Genomic DNA, 19,709 nt, shown 5'->3' with positions numbered 1-19,709 from the left:
TTTGGTTGGAGCATGGGTGGAGACCTCAGGCAACTTGGTTCAACCTCAAGCTGGCCCTGGTCCAATATATAAGCATATTATTATTTCCTATATATATGGTTGTGTGTAGGTACTATATGCCATATTATGTTTGTTTAAGATGTTGATCATCTCCAATTAAAGAGATAGGTACTGGGAAATTAAACTCTAGATAGTTTAAAATTTAAAAAAATTCATAAATGTGATGAGATGGGTCAAGTCTAATTACTTTCAAATGGTTTACATTATGAAATTGTTGCTATTTCATTATGTGTTCTTTTGTGGTAATATTGTTTTTTCAGATTATTTCAATTCTCAATCCATTGGCAAGTTATTTTGTACAAGATACTCCTGAGGCATTTTGAATAATGGACATTGATTTGGTGGTATTAAGAAATGAAAAATATGTACAGTGTGAGGGGAGACAAACTCATCCTACTAGAACAGCCTGACATAACCCTTACATTAGGTTAGACACTTTCCAGTTCCAGTCCAGGCTTTACAGGTTGTGCTTAGACGCCACCTTGGCCTTAAGGTCAGCCTAAACCCGCATGCCCTACTTTTTGGCTAGCTAGTTGTAAGTATGTGGGGTATCATAAAGAAAAATCATCTAATCAACTTATATGTCCAACAACCAAATGTAAATGAACCAACCAGAGCCAAGGTTTTGGAAGTGGAAGAATTGAACCAGAGCCCCAAAGCAATTCCAACTTTTGGACATGGGCAGCAGCACATCTGGTGTCCAACTCCCATCCTTAAAAGATACTTCTATCCCTCTTCTTCCACAGTTTCTACAACTTGGAAGAAAGAGAGAATTTTCAAACATTCTGCTTTCCTGAGCTAGATCTTTCCACCACTCCACCAAGTCAGAGGTAATTTGGCATAACCAGGACTTGTGTGAGTTCATACTGTCCAAAAAGAAAGACCACTCTCACAGTATATGGCAATGAAGGAATAGATGATTTCTGGATCTAATTTTGATTTTCACAGAATATAATTGTTAGAAATTGCCTAATTCTTGCAATCAAATTGTTCATTAACAAAATTCTTTTCAAGGTCAAGAAGGCCACTTTCGATGGCATTGGTGACAACCCCTAGTGCAAAAGGATAATCAATGTGGTGAACTGAAAATAAGTAGAACGATTTTGTTCAGGAAACACTTGGATCTGGAAGTTCTTGTCATTCTCCCCCCCCATTTGGGCAACCAAATCTTGAGCTTTGGTTTGCTTCTTTGTTAGGAGGTCTTTACCAACATCCCCTCCCCTTTTTCAATGCTTTTCAATATTTATATCAAGATAAAAGAGAGATACAAGAAGGATTCAACATAGATCCTTCTTTCTCCTTGTGATGCAAAGGCAATGGTAGGATTTGCAAGAGAAGGAGAGCAAGTATGGGTGGCATGAAAGCCAAGCAGAGGCATAGTCTTTCTCATGAAGATGCAAAGCCTAGAGATGAGTCTATTCCAAATTAACTTCAGAAAGGTATTGTCATTTGCAAGGGAAAAATGCAAATAGAAAATAAAGAATCAATGACATGTTACGGTTGAGAAGACCTTTTGAATCCCTTGGTCCCAATTGGTGCTTTGTATGTAAGGGTGAGTGGAAGGTCGATCGACCATCTCTATCTTCATTGTCCGATAACTTTGGAACTTTAGCAGTCTATTCAGATAAGCCAAGATTCATTGGGTCACATAGAAGTAAATGGATATTATGATTATTTCATATAGGGGTTTGGAGAGCTCCATTAGAGGTAAGACTTTTTGGCAAATTGCTTGTCTCGCATTGCTTTAGATTGTGCAACGCAAGAGAAATGTTAGAATTTTTGAGGATAAGCAGAGGATGTCAGTGACGTTGTGGGATTTACTTCACTTTTATTTCACTTTTGGGCCTCTTGCACCTATGCTTTTAAAGCATTCCTCTCAATTTTATTCAGCTCAATTGGTTTTTGGTGTGTAGATCAAAAGAGTTTGGACAACATTGAAAGGAGCTTGGTCAGGACTGAGGAGACAACATCTATGTATATTGTTTTGTGGTCTCAACCTTTTTGTATAGACTCCTTGTAGAGTGAAGGAGTTCAATAATATTTGATAAGGTTTTTTGTAATTTTGGGGAGGACTCCTCATCCTTCACTTGTTCTTTTATTTATAATTAATACATCTTTTGTTTTTGATTAAAAAAAAAAAAAAAAAGAATAAGCAAAGAATCAAGCTAATGCATTACAACCACAAGCCTTCCAACAATTCTAGAGATCTAACATCTGTCCTGGCTTAAGGTGTCTTCCAACTGGTTGGTCAATCTGGGTATCCTTATAGAAGAAGACACATGCATGAATGCCTCTTTCAAACTGATCTAGGACTCCAGATGAAAGAAGAGAGGATATCTTTCATGGGAGCATGAACCCCCTCAGAAAGCCCCCATGGACCTCTACCTCCTGTGGAGGGCCATGAAATAATTACTGAAGAATCCTCTTCCACAGGATATTCTCTGCAAGTGCCAAAAGATCAGTGTCAGTAGCTATTCTAGTGGTTGCTGATCAGAAACTACATTGTAGCTGTTGATAGTTTTAATGTATTTTAACATTTTCCCCTAAACCTGCAAAAGCTTCTTCGAATCTACACTTATACTTTTCAGTTGGAACTATGATTTTTTCCTGTGGAAATGACATATTGAAGTAAAATAGAGGGTATCTCTGCATGCTTAATATAGAATAATGGGATATTTCATAAGGTAAGTGAGATTACCTAGCTTCTTAAGGTGTGATTGCCTTGCCTGAGTGAGATTGTTTAGGAAACTTAAGGTATGAATGCTTAGGAACCTTAGTGTAATTGCCAAGGATATATATATGGATTTTCTTTCTTTTGTTTTCGTTGATCTCTCATATCATCATACAGAAAAGAAACAACTTTTAGAATGCTGGAAAGTTTATGGTCCTGCATCAAACCCTCTTCCATATACTTTTATTTTGCTTCAACATGCTTATCTGGTTCAATAAACAATTTTGAGTCTGGATGGCATCCATGTGGATCAGGTTATCCAACTTCATTGATATTTATCTTAAAATAATTGATAGTTTTTTATTTAAGACAAACATCCATGTGATCATCTTAGCAAAGTATTTCTTCCTGACTGGTCATGTTAACAGCATGAGGCTTTTATGAAGGCCAAAGATACAGAAAATTCAATTCTTCTAATTGATTTTGTATTCCCAACAGGTTTATATATTCTTTGAATACTTTTGCAACAAATTCAAATATTTCCAACTAGGTGTTTAAATGTTGAATGGAAATTGAATATGATTTTGCTTCATGCATGAGAAAATGCACAAGATTGTGCTGTTATATCAAGAGATTACCATAATAACCGTGTAAACCTTGTGTTGAAATCATTTATTGGGATCCCAAGTACTATATTTTGTAAGTGTTAAGAAAAGCAAATATACTCTTATTATAGACTTGTTTCAAATCCTAGCAAAATGATTCAATTTCAATTGAATGTCCAAAAGCCCCATAACTGTCCTTTTCTTAATTGAACATGAACTGAATTCTATAGCTTTGTAGTTTTTGTTGTTTATCAAGTGTGCTTAGATTTATCTCCCTTTACGTTAGGTTGCAAGGATTGCCCTGAAGCACCGCAAATGACCATTCTTAACAACGATGAGATCAACAACTTATCTGGCTATCAATCTTGTGATATTGAAGATTTTCATATCTCTGACATGACTCTCATTGGTTTACCAATTGAAGGAGGTACCAGATTTGATGACATGGTAAAGAATAACATCTTTCCTGATCTGGAATGTGCTGAGCCAAATCTTATGCTTGATATGTCTGGGAGGTGCATGATGTTGCCTTCCCTTGAAGAAACAGTAGAAACAAGTAATACCCATTGTGCAGAATTGTGTGAACAGCTGTGGATGAACTCAGATGAATCATGGTTCCAGCTAGTGAGCCATCAGACCAAACCCCCCTTGAATGAAGAGCATGATGTAAATCCTAGCCTTTTTGATTCAGATGAAGCTGACTGTTTTGATCCACACTTGTATATTAGAAATTTCCCAGACTTATCAGATGTAGAACCTAATTCTTTGCCTACATTATTGCCCGAGGAAGAAAGCAAAAGGAAGCGGATCACTCTAGTCCTGGACTTGGATGGTAAGAGAATTGATTGATTTGTATTTGTTTTTGAAGTTAGAATATCATTTTTATGTCACTTTTCATTTTTTTTTAAATATCTATTGATTTCCATTTGGTAATCTAATATTCTTTGACTTCCTTTTTTCTATTTTCAAAATATCCTTTTGATGTTTGCAAAATTATCTTAAACTGATACTATGTCCTAGTCCAATTCTGTGCTTCTGGAAATTACTTAAAGCTGTAATGTTGGTCTGTTGGCATGATGCACTTGTGATCAAGTGCTTTTTCCAGTCACATTTGATTGCGCATGTGGTTACTTATATGCTGCCAATAAAATCTCATGTGTATGTTTATAATAATACTTCCCAATGCAATTAACTTATGCAGCATCTATTTTTCTTCAACAGTAGTGTTTCACTGGTTAACCTTGGTGACATGTTCAAATGACAATGGTCAGTTTAAGTTGATCCATTTTATCCAATTCTGGTCCTTCTCTTAAAGAGATCATGGAACATGACAAAATTTTGAAGAAAATCCCAAATACCAGAATAACATTTCCCCTTGTCCAATATTGGCTTAAAACTAAAAACATATTTTTCACTCCATCCTGGTATTAGTTCCTTATTATGAGGTCCAAAATTGCTTAATTTTAAGAAGTTTAAGGTTCATACTAACCAAAAGGTTGGTTTTACTTGGCTGCATTTGTACAGAAACACTTGTCCACTCTACCCTGGAACCCTGTGATCACGCTGACTTCACCTTTCCAGTTTTTTTCAACATGAAAGAGCACACCATATATGTACGACAAAGGCCTTTCCTGCAGATGTTTTTGGAGAGAGTGGCAGAGATGTTTGAAATCATTGTTTTCACTGCCAGTCAAAGCATTTATGCTGAACAACTACTGGATATACTTGACCCTGATAGAAAGCTTTTCTCTGGACGCGCTTATAGGGAATCATGCATATTTTCAGATGGTAGCTACACTAAAGATCTGACAGTTTTAGGAATTGACCTGGCAAAAGTAGCCATAATAGATAATTCTCCACAGGTATTTCTCATGCAGTATTTTCTTTTTTTTTTTCTTTTTAATCAGAAGCAGTATTTTCTTTTTTAGTTTCTAATATTTCTGCTATTTATCATGTCATTTTGCTGGCCCTATTCAGATCTCAGTATCTTGTGCTGTTAGATAAAATGTTTAGTCAAAATAGACTATATCTTTATTGTAATTATGTCAGATCATCTGCATTTTTGTCATCATAACTTCAACATTTTACATAAATATAAAAATCTAGAAAGTAGTTTCATCTGAGACTAGTGGAAATTTAACTAGAGTTGAACTTTAAAAGTTTTCCTTGATTACAAGTATAATGATAATTTTGAAATCATTCTCTGTCTGGAATGAGAATGCTAACCCCATGCAGAACCTTGTTTAAACTACTAAGAAAATATGAACAGTGGAAATTAGAAATTAAGTTGGTCTAAATGCTAGCATGTTGGATTATAGGGAAATCAATATTTGATCATTGAGTTGGATCATCCTGTCCGTATAAATCATAACATAAGATGTAAAATTTAGGAAATATGTTTTCCAGTTCTGTTGAAACCTAAAATTAAAATAGGTTGACAAAACCTTATCTTTATTGGTCCAGCACATGTTATTGAAGTTCTGCTCTCTCTTTATAATTTCAGGTTTTCCGGTTGCAAGTGGATAATGGAATTCCTATTAAGAGTTGGTTTGATGACCCATCAGACCGTGCACTTATTTCATTACTTCCCTTTTTAGAGACCTTGGTTGATGCTGACGATGTCCGTCCTATCATTGCAAAGAGATTCGGTGTTAAGGAGTAGTTGTTTCCTATTCAGTCCCCAATAGCCATAAAAATGGCTGCTGGCCCTTCTATCTCTTTTGAAGCAAAAGCTGAATAGTTGGAATTCTCATCCATATTCGCAGTTTTTGTTTCTCCTATCTCTAATTATCAATTATACACAAGTATAGTTAGCCTTATTGTCCGGGTAGTTAAAGTATAGTTTTTTCCCATCCTAGTTTTTCATAGAAAATTTTGTGAAGATTTATAGTTGCCTTTTGTGTCCAAAGGTGTTTGCCCGGAATGTCTGTTTGGGCAGATAAAAAGCTGTCATATTCAAACAGTTGTGCATATGAATGACTTCATAGTGAAATAAAATTGGGTGTGGGGTTTTATTTTTGTTTTCCATTAATTCTTGATGCATTTGTCTAGCTTTTTCATTACTATTTTGAAGGGGAGTTTTCTTCTGAAACAATTTCTGTGAGAACCTCATCTAGTACAAGATTTGGCTGTTCCATATTGATATTATTTTTGTTCTCATATGTATACTTTATTGTTCGTGAGGAGGTTGCTCTGATTTATTATTTATTTATTTATTTTTTTGGAGCTTATACAGAAATCAATAGTTTACCAATGCATTAGCTAGCAGGATTGCAAGTAAATAATTGACTCTACTTGATTGATGTGTCTAAAATATTCAATTCATATCTAACTATTAATAAAAAACCAAAATGTCGTTTGAACACCTTAATTATAGAATGGAATTACCTAAGACTAAATGGACAAATTGTTAATATTGACTAAAGCAAAGAAGGACAAAGTAGAAGAGAGAACCATGCAAATTTTATGTGTTTTGCTCTAGTTTGAGCTATGTCCACGGATTACACTCTCTGATTCAGCTATGCCATGAGGCAGCAAGACCACAAAATATAAACTGCAGTAACCATTTTTCTGTTACCTATACCTGAAGTAGTTTACTGAAAAACTAATTGAAAATGCCAAAAATATCCCCTTGAAATTGTACTGAACATGTAGGATAGCTGCAGGGTCAGTGACCCTTGAACCCCTGGGATGCAATTACTAGTGGGTAAGGTTCCCTGCTTAACCATTTCGTACATAGAGACTGATGTTAGTTTTTTTTTTTGATAAGTACATAGAGACTGATGTTAATTGATTTCCAAAAACTCAGGCACCTCATAATGAATTCCATGTGAATCTCCTTAAGTCTTCTACACTTGAAGACCTGCAAAAGTTGAAACAGACTTAAGCTCTGGTTAACTTATTTGTAGGGTTTAGACTTAATACAAACCTTCTCTGGGCTAACTGTCCATCTTCCAGATACATGAAGTAGTAGTTGATGTTCATATGCTTTCATTCTTTCTTTGCAAGATGGATATTATGAGTATCACTTTATGGTTTGCAATTTTCTTGTTGCTTACCCAACTCTGTTAACTGCTGCACTGCGTAAAAGTGCATATCTTCTAGTGCTTTTTTTTGCTATCAACACCCTTGCTAGAGCTGAGTCAACATTGCTCTGAGTGCTAGTTTATGATCCTCAATGACACAGTGCCATATCTGTAATAGTTCTCAGGTAATTGAATCCTGTTTAACAGCTTCCTAGTGCTCCTTCCTGTTTTGTTTACAAATATAATAACCATAATTGTTTAAAACCTATGATACACGACACAATAAAATGTTATGATACATTTTTTTTTTCATTTATGAAAACGGATATTTATCACAATCCATATCATATCTTGAGCGTAGCTCATGATACATATACGATATACTTTATGATACGAGATATAATGATACAACAATACATACAACTTTAACTATTTTTTATAATATTTAAGAAAAGCAAAGTGATTTTTTTTTCCCTAAAACATTATTATATTAATTGTTTAAATACACAATATGGTTTGAAATTGATCACAAAAAGGGGAGAGAAGTAAAATAATCCTATATGAGAAGCTAGAGTCTTGTTGTCAAAAGTCATGTTGGAAGCCAAGTAAATTTATTCTTACAATAGATGTTGGAAATTTTTATTTGAATGACTTGAATTTTGACGTTGAAAATGATGGTAATTGATGAATAAAAATTCTATTTAATGTTGTGAATATAAAAGGTTGAATATATATTAGAAACAAAAGATGTATTAATTATGAAAAAAGTGCATGAGAAGGATGAGGGGTCCTTACCACAAAGTACGAAATACTGGTCAAAGTAAGATTAGAAACCTCCACTATACAAGAAGAACTCTACACAAAGGTTTAGTTTGCCCAAGGATAAACAAACGTAAAATATCCTCAAAACCAGACTCAACTCCTCTCATTGTTATTCAACCCATTTGATTTACAGACCAAATGCCAACGGAATTGAATAACATTGAGTGAAACGCCTCTTTGGGGATGACATCTAAAGACATATATCAATAAAACATAAAAGTACATATGCCATATAAAATTTAGAACTAAAATTACATCTAAAAATTTAAAAAGTATTTTGTTATGAATTTTGTGATGAACCTATATATTTAACTCTTATTTTGTTAAATTGAACTTTTAAAAAATCTATCATTCAATGTTTTTATATGGGATGATATAACTTAAATTCTTTAAATCCTACTATCTTTTATAAAATTGGTTGTATATTATTCTATTCATGGCTCCAATATATGTTTACATGTATGCGTATTTTTTTGTTTAATTTTTCACAGTATAAAAACTTATGATACACAATAGGTTTTAGGAGTTAACAACTATGATGCTAACAACTCCCACTAATTGAGCAACATCTTTTTTTGTATAAACTATAAACTATGGGGTCAAACTGCTGAAGCTTGGGCATACCTGTGTTGCTGCACTGTTCCTTCTGAAAGTTTGAAGTGTTAACTAGCTTAGCACCATACTTTGCAGATGACCACTTCATCTTTCTGTTTCGTGTTGCTCATGATTTGCATACATGACATTGGTTTATAGCTTCCTAGTCGCTTGTTGCAAATTACTTTGACACCTGTTCTTTGAGAGAGCTCCAAGTCCTTATGTTGAAGGTGGTTTTACATCCAATTACTCTAAACATGGTTCTGCAATTATCAAAACTCAAATTAAATCTTAAATTTAATTTTCTTGTTTCACAAATAATATGACTACAGTCTGAAAATAATTTATTTTACAAATTTATCCTTACTTTCATGTAGAACACATTTTGTCATGTAGTCTTTCTGTTAACCCTAGCTCTATGTGTAGCAGTCATCCTTATGCATAAGTCAAGTGCGTGAGTTATTACATGATTTTATAATATGTATTATTAAATTGTTTCTTTCATTTTTTATTTTATTTTTTAAATCACTCTCAAAACTTATAAGCAAAGAAGATTGATCTATGAGAATAAGGATATGTATATTTATACACATATATTATAAATTTTTCTTTATTTTTATGAGGCAAAACAACTTGTTCTTCTAAATTATAAATAGTAAACAAATTTTGGCATTGAAAAATTGTAAAAAAATAATTCTTTTAATTGCACTGTTGAGATTTCTATTAAATAATTTATAATAAGGTGTGGGTAGTAGATCATGTAATTCTTTTATCATAAATTTTATAAATAAAAATCTAATAAGCTTTGAACTAGAGAATTTAATCCAAATAAATTGTAAGAGAGAGACTGCCAAGGGAAAAAAATTAATCTTCTTTAACCTACTAAACTCTAGAATGGAACAACTACATTAAACAAAATTTTCTACATCAAAATAAATTATCACATATACACACATATATAAAAGTATACAAAATAAATAATATTTAGTGCTCTTGAAGTGGTCCTTGATATTTTTTAATCTCTATTATTAGGAGCATGAAAGACTTTTTCTAGAATTCTTTTAAATGAAAAGTTAGTTATGGAAGAGTGGGGAGGTGGATGACAGGGTAGTGTGGATGACCACAAGGGGAGGCAAGTTTTGAGTTAAATCTTTCTATTATGGGATGGTTCAAAGGAGTTTAGAGTCTTCCTTGACAACCCTTATTTAGAATTCTTAGGCTCCAATAAAAGTGATTTTTTTTTTTTTTCATTTGGGAAGCAGCTTGGAAAGGGCTTCTAACTATAGGCAGCTTGAAAAGATATTTTTTGTGCAAAGGCGAGGAGGAATCTTGTGATCACATTCTTCACCGTTCCAAGGCAATTTTGTTTTGGTGGTTGGTCTTCTTCTCCTTGTTTGGAGTGGTTTGGGTGTTGTATTCCTCAGTCAAAGCAATGATACTAAGTTGGTACGGTCTTTTCATTAGAAAGAAGAGAGAGAAGAGAAGGAAGGTATGGAATGTTTGTCACCTTTGTTTGTTCTGAACCATTTGGAAAGAGATAAATGGAAGGGCTTTTGAAAATGTTGGGTTATCATATTGAGAGCTTAAGTTCTCTTTTTTGTGTAACTTTTTAAAATGGACTAAACGGGGTCTAGGTTTGCGTACTTGTACTTGTTTTATTGTATTGATTGGTTGGGTTGGGTCTTCTTGTTTTTTTATTCAAAAAACACTTGTATACTTCTTGTGTACTTCCTGTAGTCCTTTCTTGGCTCTTTAATCTATTGCTCTTTTGCCTATAAAAAAAATATAACATTGTGTGATTGCATTAAGGTCCCTAACCTCCGAATTGTAGGACACAATCTATAGAGAGACTCCACATAACATAAAACAAAAAAGTAATTGTTTTATACTATATTGGGTATTTTCTTTTCTTTTATTTATTTATTTATTTTTTTAATGGTCAAACTCCAAAGTATGTGGATTTTTTATTAACTCTATACTATGTAATGTATGCCTAAGTTGTACTTTCTCTCATCTCTTCTTGTTCCTTCAGTGTTCTAGTTGTTTCTGCATCTGTCATGTTGATAAGATTCAAGTTGTAGTGAAGCTCTTATTTTTTCTGCTTTAGTCACTTTGATGCAGGATGTCCTTTTCCTTTGAGATGACTGGCATAATAAGTTGTTGATGCAAGAAGCAGTTAGGAAAGAGAACTAATTGGTTTAAGTAGGTGTGTACAGGAGAAGTTTTTTTTGTTACCAGTAGTCTTCAGAGTTAAGAATACAAAGTTAACTAAAAAAAAAAAAGAAAAAAAAAAAAAAAAACTCAAGAAGAAACAAGGAATATGATTTGAAGAATGTGCACAAGAGAGTGTACCCCTTCTAAAGTAGAGGTTGCTTCATAGAGAAGCAAGTTACATCCAAGTGAAGCAGCTTGCTTCACCTATGGTAACTTAGCTATCAATTAATGTGGATGTGAAGTTAATCCAATATTAATTAAACTTTATTCCTGAGACTTGGATTTAGGTCCTAGACTAATATTAACTCTCAAGTTTAATGCTATCAGCTAGGTGTATTATCAGACAGATTAGAATAAATCCAATATAAAGACTTAATAAAATGAACCCTATTTGCTCGTTCTCTATGGAGATGTTCATCATCATTTTCCTCCAAATTCTATAAAACTTGACCTTGAGTTTTGTAGTGTCCAAGCATAATAAACTTTGGTGTTGGGATTCCATTGTTAGAATAGGGTGCTACTTCGAGTTCCAATTTCCAACAAGGCTGTTGACGAATATTATTATGTCAAAAATTCTAGGTTCCTACAGATTCAACCTCTATACCAAAATAGTAACTATGATCTTATAGAAGTATTACTATACTTTTATGGACTATTGACGGATGTGTTGATGTGCCATATTCAAAATTCTAACTAATTAACACCATCAGTTTCCCTAAAAAGAAAAGAAACCCATAAAAGATTAAACTATTATATTCAGCTTATGTTTTGTTCTTTCATTCATCATATGAATAGCCTATCTTTCATTTAAATGATACCTCTTCATTATCCTCTGGAACAATAATTAGGAAGTACACTCAAGCTTCAATCTCCCACATATGCCTCTGGTAACACATGTACGTGTTCTCCACATGAATTATTCTTTTTTTTTTATATCTTTTTGTCATCCATTTTAACCATAAAGTACCCCTTTAAATGATATTTTAAGAAAAAAAAATTCAACTCCAAGGACAGTAGTAGATGATATATCTTAACTAAATTAACTGGTCAACCACATATGCACATGGAATAGATTCAAACATCATAGAACATCCAGAGATTCAAGTGAGTCCATTTTGTATTCATAACGTTTATGAATCTGTTTTGTTTCCTTCACTTCTGGATGAGTCTGCAGTATGCATTTGCCAGATTCATCACTTAAGAGTCCAATAACTCATGTCATCAAGTATTGACTTTATGTTCCTTATGGCTGTCTCTGTTTAGTTTGTTCCCTCTCTCTCTCTCTCTCTCTCTCTACATGGAAATCACATTTGGAAAGACCATGGGCCTAATAGCCATGAAACACTCCACTAAAGATTCAGAAGTATATTACAAAGTTTTAGCAAGTGGCCCTACTTTCTATCCAATCCATATATCCTTTTAGTGTCCTCATGCTTTGCTTACTCTATGCACCTTGACCCCATTGATAACCCTGCAAATCATCTGTTCACTCTTTACTGATCCAACTCATTACTCCTCTCTGAGCACATGAGAAAAGCTTCCTTGAATGCTGAGGAACATGATCCTCTAGAGAAGATTGCACACACTGCACAAGGGTTGATTGTGAAATTTTGAGAGAAATGACGTTTTAGGGTCTTGAAAACTATAAGATATGAATGCTATGCAAGTTTGAAGATAACAAAAAATAAGTTCAAATCAAATTTCTCTTTGATCAACAAAAGCTGTTAGAAAAATATTAGGTTTTGAGAAATGATTACTCTCAAAACAGAGATCTAAACTAGTCAAATTTTGAAGCTTGGTTCAAAATATTTTCAATTTTAAATAAAGTTTATAAAAGCTATAAAATTCCTTGATTAAAAGTTTTGGAATTTAATTCAAAATCTTTTTTATTTCAAAAAGCCTTTCAAATAAATTGGGAAACTTAAAGAACAAGACTTTCTGAAATGGTGTTCTACCAAAATAGGAAACTTTTAAAGTTTCCTTCTATAACGGTTTGGACATTTTTTTAAATTTCCTTGGAAAACATTTGAAGAAACTTTTCAAATCTTCTTAAAGAATATATAAGGTATATACCGTCTTATTTTCAAAAATTGTTTGCAAGATCTTTATAAAAAGAAAACTTTCTAAAAAATAGTTTAGAAACTTCTCGTCTTCAAAGCAAATATTTTAGAAAACCGGGAATTCTAAAAAACAATGTTTTTTTCTTTTTGTGCAATCTCAAACAATATGAAGAACTTCCTAATTTCAACCTCACATCCATCACATTGTAGAGAACACTAGGCCAATTCTTGAACGCTTTAAGGTCTATTCTCTTTAGCAATGATATTTGGGTTGATTGTGAAGCACCCAAAACACTCACCTTTACAATTTTTGAAGTGGAATTCCAATATAAAAGATTTTGGACAAATGCCCCAGTAACCTAATTGCAAGTACCCTATAATCATTCTTGGCTGGAAGTCCCAACTTTTTTGTTGCAGGTTTTAGCACGCATCTCTGAATCTGAAGCCCCTTTGGATGCTGGTATCCGTCACTGAAACAAAACACTTTCTTCAATCAGGTTCCACCTAATGAAATGGATGAACATGGTAAAATGTCGCTATTGTATGCTTCTAGTCCTTTTTTAATTGCATTGGCTTGAGCTATCAACTTCTTGTTGAGTGTTCAAACTAACTCATGCTTGTCTGTATGAAAGTGTGCTATGCATGTTTAACATGATATGAAAACTATGTTGAAATTTGATGTTACAAAAAAGTGCCTTGTTGGAGAGGGCTGGTGCCCAATATTTGCAAAAGCTCAGGTAATTTAATTTGCTTTCTCACTGTACTCATGTTGTGACAAATAATCTTCCATTATATAACTATCAAATATATCTATCTGCAGTTGCTCCTGTCATTCTCTTGAATTTCTTCTCAGCGTTTTCAAACCTCAACTGGTTTTAAAAGTAAAATTGTTCTGTGGTTAAACAGATTCAGGAGGCTCTGCAACATGCAACGTTTGATAGCAATTCACAAGTGGGCATAATATATCATGTGATGGATGCTGTGGAACCACCTCCAACATATTTTAGAACCAACCGCTTCACAAATGCATTTCAGGAAATTGTTGATGCATATGGGTGAGTTTAAGCAGCCATTGTTGTTGCTAACAAGTTTCCTTTCTCTTTTTATCATTGAGAAGGAAAATGATTTCAAATTAGATTACCTCATTCCTCATAATTCATTTTGAAATCATGCTGAAGCTATCAAAAGAACAAAGAACTGTCATGATGACCTATTGAGGTTCTCCAATTCCCATTTAACATCATTAGTTTTCCTAATCAAGGGAGATCTTGTAGTGAGAAATCATGTGCATAGCCTGTTTCATACTCTAGTAAGGATTGCACAAGTATCTCTAGTTTATTAGTGGCAATAATGCCAAATTTAATACTTCTACTTCATGTACTACCTTACTTGTTGATGCAAATCATGTAGACTAGTGAGGATTTGAAGCTTAAGGATAAGCTGTTTTTTTTGGTGAACAATGTTAACTCTATTTTATACATGTCAGAATGATCAAGATACTAATGCAATAATTTATTTGACAGTGTTGCTAGAAGCAAATCCTGCAGTTTACACTGTTATTACATTTCCATTTCTTTTTGCCGTGATGTTTGGGGATTGGGGTCATGGAATTGCTTTTTGTTGGGAGCATTAGTTCTTATAGCTCGTGAAAGTAAGCTTAGTTCTCAGGTATGATCTGTTATAATATTCTAGCATTTAATGGTGCAAAAGAAAGTGCTCTATTGGGAAAACACTATATTTTGCAATTAGAATTATTTCTTATTCCAGTGAGTGGGTTTTCTCCAGTTTTTTGAATTGTTCTTCTCCATTTTACAGTTCATTACAGTATAATTGCTTTAAGAAAAATTATTCTCTTAATTATGATTCTCAAATTACCAGGATTGTCATTGAGACTGGAATGCTTTTGCCTTAGTAGTTCATTGTGCTTTGGAATGAACTGTTTTGGTATTCCTAGAATATTACAACAGATTTTCTTTCCTATCTCAGTGTTGTTTTTCCTCCTCCAAAATTGGGAAATTTTTTTATTTGTAATGTCTTGTATCTAAATTGTCACTGTATCAATAGGAGTGGAGCTTAAATATGATTTCCAATAAAATACGACTGATAAAAACGATAGAAAGGTTACCCTTGTTTCCCAAATATTTTTTTTCCCAAGAATATTGAGACTTAGTACTTGAATGATTTGCGAGTTGGGAGTTCCTAGAAAATATCAAGAATAATTTGGGGAAGATCCAATAAGAATTTTAGGGCGGAAAGGAGTGGATGTTGAGAAAATTAGGAAGATGTTTCTATTGCATATTCAGTGTTTTTTTAGGACTTCAGATATTTGTTGTAACTTATTGAAAATGTTTTGGATATTATTGAAATGCATAGAATAATTATATTTTCAGATATTATTCTAATGCATAGAATAATTTTGGGTTTCATTTGTATGATGAAAAATAAGGACAAAATTTGGAATATGAGAATGTTGTTGCTGTGTTTTTGGACATCCCTTTAAAAAAGGCAAAATTAGACATAAGCCCATTGATAGAATCAAGAATAGCTTCAATAAATTGGTGACACAATAGTTAAATGAGATGGTTTTCTGTTTTAAAAAAAATCAGATGGAGCTTCTTGTGTTGGTCGAAAGCTAAGTATGATGGCCTCACAATTTCATCTAGTTTAAAGGATTCAACACCTAATAAATGGGTGAAGACTTGATTATAGTGCCAGTGTTATTATTTTTGTTTTATTAGCAAGCAAAAAAGATATATTGACAGCACCTATAAAAAGATGCACCGACATATATGGGTTGTATACAAGAGCTCCAAAGTCAAGAGCAAAATGAAAGCAAAGAAAAGCAGAAAAAAAGAAAAAAGAAAAGGAAAAAAAAAACAAACACCTGACTGATTGATTAAGTCTGCCATAAACATTGTTGCTTCATTTAAGCCTACCCTCACCCAGTCCAAAAGTAAACATAGGAAAAAAGGATTTTAATGTTTGATCTGTTTGTTCTACATCCTCAAAACATCTCTGATATCTCTTCTTCCAAACTGTCCAAAAAATACACAATGCAGCCACTCTCCATACTTTCTTTCTTCTCTTCCCCACAACAGAAGCACTTTGAGGAAGTCTTAGTTATTTAGTGGGAAGCATCCCAACTTGACAGCCCAACACTGAAAATCACTCCTCCATATTTGGTACTGCTCCTATTGAAATTAACTCACTTTTTTCTGAAATAATTCTTAGCCTGGAAATAGAGATCTTATTCCCCCTTTTGGTTGATAATTGGATAAGATAAGTGAATGAAATAACTTATTATACATTTTTTTTATGTCCCTTTTACATGGGACTAATAATCGCTAATTGGATAATATAAGTGAGTGGAATAACTTATCCTACATTTTTTTCATGTCCCTTTTACAAGGGACGACTAATAATTGCCTTGGGAGATGGAATATTATCTATGCATCATAAATCTTATTTTCTCTCCTATTTTCCTCCGTTCTTCTAGTTCTTCAAGCTTTCTTTTTTTCCCCCTCATGCTTTTTATTTTTTGATTAAAAAATTTTAAACCAAGAAATTAAATTTCTGATCCAAAAACAAAAATAGTTATAGAAAATATTTTTATGTATCATATTATCTAAAATAATATTAAAATTTTATATACTTTAATTAATATTATTAAAAAGGAAATAAAAAGTCATCTATGAAATATATGTTTTATTTTTTAAAGTATCAAACACATGAGTTCTGTTTTTGAATCTGATTTTTATCCAAAACCAAACAGTAGCATACGATATTATATCACTTGGAAGATAATGTCTCTGGGTATATATATCCTGTCTGGACTGCTGATCCAGTGTACCAAATGTGGCCTTAATGCTATATAAACTGTTTTGAGTGACTTACATTAGGGGTTTGATTCTTTATGGAAGGAAGTGGAATTAGGATTCTGGATATCTATCTACTCTTCATTATGATTCTGAATTGTTGCAAAAGTGATGATTAACTGGTGTTGATACATTGTTTAGTTCTCTATAGAGGTTATGTAGATATCTTAGTTTTTAGTTTTATTTTTATTTTTTTCTTTGAAGGAAATAAGATCAATCCATCTTGTTCTAATGTAATTGTCTCTTGATCCTTCTTGTAGTTTTGACCAAATTTCTGTTATTCTAACAAGTTATGGGCATCTCCTGCACACTATCATTCTACTTTTTCCTGCTTAAAAATCCTATCCTTTTCTAAACCCAATACGAGATCTTATGTTCAATTCTCGAATGAGAACTTTGGAATTGTTTCTACATTTTTTTTTAGCTGTGTGATATATCTAAATCAAATTTTGGTGCTTTGATCAGTAATTCACACACCGTTGGTTTAATCAAATACCAAGATCCATACCCATTCGGCATAGATCCCAGTTGGTGTGGAAGTTCTTCAGAGTTGCCTTTTTCGAACTCTCTCAAAATGAAGATGTCTATTTTGTTTGGGGTGACCCAGATGAACATAGGAATTGTATTTACTTGAATGCACATTTCTTTGGTAGCTCATTGGATATAAGGTGTGTTCCTTGTCCCTCCCCCTCCTCCCACCCCCTTTTCAACATCCCCCACCGTCACTCTGTACATCTGAAGGGAGGTAGAGAATAGTGAAACTTATTGTCTGCTTTGTTATCAGGTTTCAGTTTGTGCTACAAATGATATTTCTCAACAGGCTTTTTGGGTATCTATTGCTTCTCATTATCATAAAATGGTGCACTGGTTCTCAATCTGATCTCTATCATGTAATGATCTACATGTTCTTGAGCCCCTGACAATCTTGGTGAGAATCAGTTGTTTTGGGGCCAGAGACCACTCCAAGTATGATTTCTACTCTTTTGACTATTGTTGCAGTCTGGATATACTTCATCGTTATGTTTTTAGTCTTCTTTATGGTTGATTAATGCTTGATTATTGCAGCTCATACAGTTGCTCGTCTCTTATTGCAGTTCCATGGATGCCCTTTCCAAAACCTTTTATTTTGAAGCAGCTTCATTTGGAGGTAGTGTGGGTGTCTTTTTGTGTTACATTTTTTCTTTCTAGAGAGAATGAATTGGACATCTACAATTGTACTTTTCTTTTTTAAGAAGATTCATTTAGAGGTACCATGTGTCTTATTTTGCATCACATTGTTTCTTTCTTGAATTTGCTAATTTGAATGTCTAAATTGTAGTTTTCTTAAATCATAATTTATGTTTACTATTTCTCTATTCATTTTTCTGTATCCTTAAAAGTTTTCCAGTTCAACCGAGAGTGTCTAAGTGATATTCCTCTTCATCTTTGGTTCTTTGAGAAACCTGTTGTTAGATTTTTCTACAACCTCCAGCTTCTAAAAGGCTTACATGTAAGAGAGGTAGAGTGGTTTTGAATTGTTGAAACTTGAAAGTTCCTTATTTCCTTGTATTTAATAGGAGTGATGTCTTTGAAGTTGCATTGCATCGATGGTTATCTCATGATTGTTGTGCATATCTATGTATCTTTGTATCTAGATATCAATGTATGTAATAATTGTTTTATCAAATGATGAGAGACTTTAAAATCAGGTGTTCTGTATAAAATACTTAGATCTGGAGACTTCAGTTTCATCCATTTCATTAGCTTCATAAATTTTTTGGATGCTTTTTGTTCTTTTATGACTGTTTAGCATATGATTTAGGCAATCCTCCGATATTTTTAGACTTATCTGAAGATTTTCTCGAGTATAAAATAGTGTAAATATAGCATTTGGTTTGTTCTGACCTTTCACTATTTTAAGCACAATTTGCTCCAGATAAGGATCAATGGCATTCAATCATCCAAAAAACCATTAGAATCCATCTAGTCAGGAAACTTGTTTTGAATATTGCCTTTTTATCTTAAAAAAAAATGATGAATATTTGTGATCCTTCAGCGAATATGGACTGAAAATCTATTGTAATCATTTATGCTAGTCATCTATCTCTTAACAGTAGCCATGAACATCGGACAATTGGTTGATAGCTTAGAACTGGTTGTTAAGTTTTTTTTTCTTCTTTCATGGAAATATTTTCTAGGGGTTTCAAGGTCGTACCTATGGGATACTTGACACCTCTGAGATGGATCTTGAAGTGGAACCTGATTCTGCACAACATCATGAGGAGTTTAATTTTAGTGAGATATGTGTGCATCAAATGATACATTCCATAGAATTTATCCTGGGTGCAGTTTCAAATACGGCATCTTACCTACAACTTTAGGCTTTAAGGTACAGCCATAGTTTCCCTCTCATTATAGTCAAATTTCCATCTGTTTATATTATTATAGTTTAGTTGACATCTCCTACTGTTGTTGCAGCTTCGTCCACTCGGAATTGTCAACCGTCTTCTATGAGAAAGTCCTTGCATGGAGGTGAGTTGAGTTGTCAGATTTTTTATTTTATTTTTATCACTTCTAGTTCACATATTTATTAATTGGTTTCTCGCTTGATGTTTAGACTCTAAACTACTACCTGTACTGCATTTTTCCTTAACACTCATGAAAAATTTTAGGATATTTGGCCACTTCTTGGATTCAGATGTGGGTGTCAGGTGTGGGTACATATCTAGGAATCAGATTCTTGAACTCCAAAATTTAGGATATGTGGAACTGGCTAAAAAGGATCCAAGGTTTTGGATCGTTTT

At 33.3% G+C, this 19,709-nt stretch overlaps 1 protein-coding gene across 1 annotated transcript in view; it reads left to right on the top strand.

Moving 5' to 3' along the window:
* LOC100267967 (uncharacterized) overlaps window positions 1-19,709 on the top strand; it is a 31,824-nt gene that overhangs the window by 9,207 nt on the left and 2,908 nt on the right. Inside the window, exons 5-8 of the mRNA XM_019224379.2 lie at window positions 3,623-4,168; window positions 4,861-5,198; window positions 13,958-14,106; window positions 18,021-18,073. Of these exons, the coding sequence (XP_019079924.1) occupies window positions 3,623-4,168; window positions 4,861-5,198; window positions 13,958-14,106; window positions 18,021-18,073 (1,086 nt within the window). The remainder of the gene's footprint in view (window positions 1-3,622; window positions 4,169-4,860; window positions 5,199-13,957; window positions 14,107-18,020; window positions 18,074-19,709) is intronic.

This window comes from Vitis vinifera, chromosome 13 (assembly GCF_030704535.1).
Source record: "Vitis vinifera cultivar Pinot Noir 40024 chromosome 13, ASM3070453v1".
In the NCBI taxonomy this organism is placed as follows: Eukaryota; Viridiplantae; Streptophyta; class Magnoliopsida; order Vitales; family Vitaceae; genus Vitis; species Vitis vinifera.
This window is presented reverse-complemented; position numbering and strand designations above follow the sequence as displayed.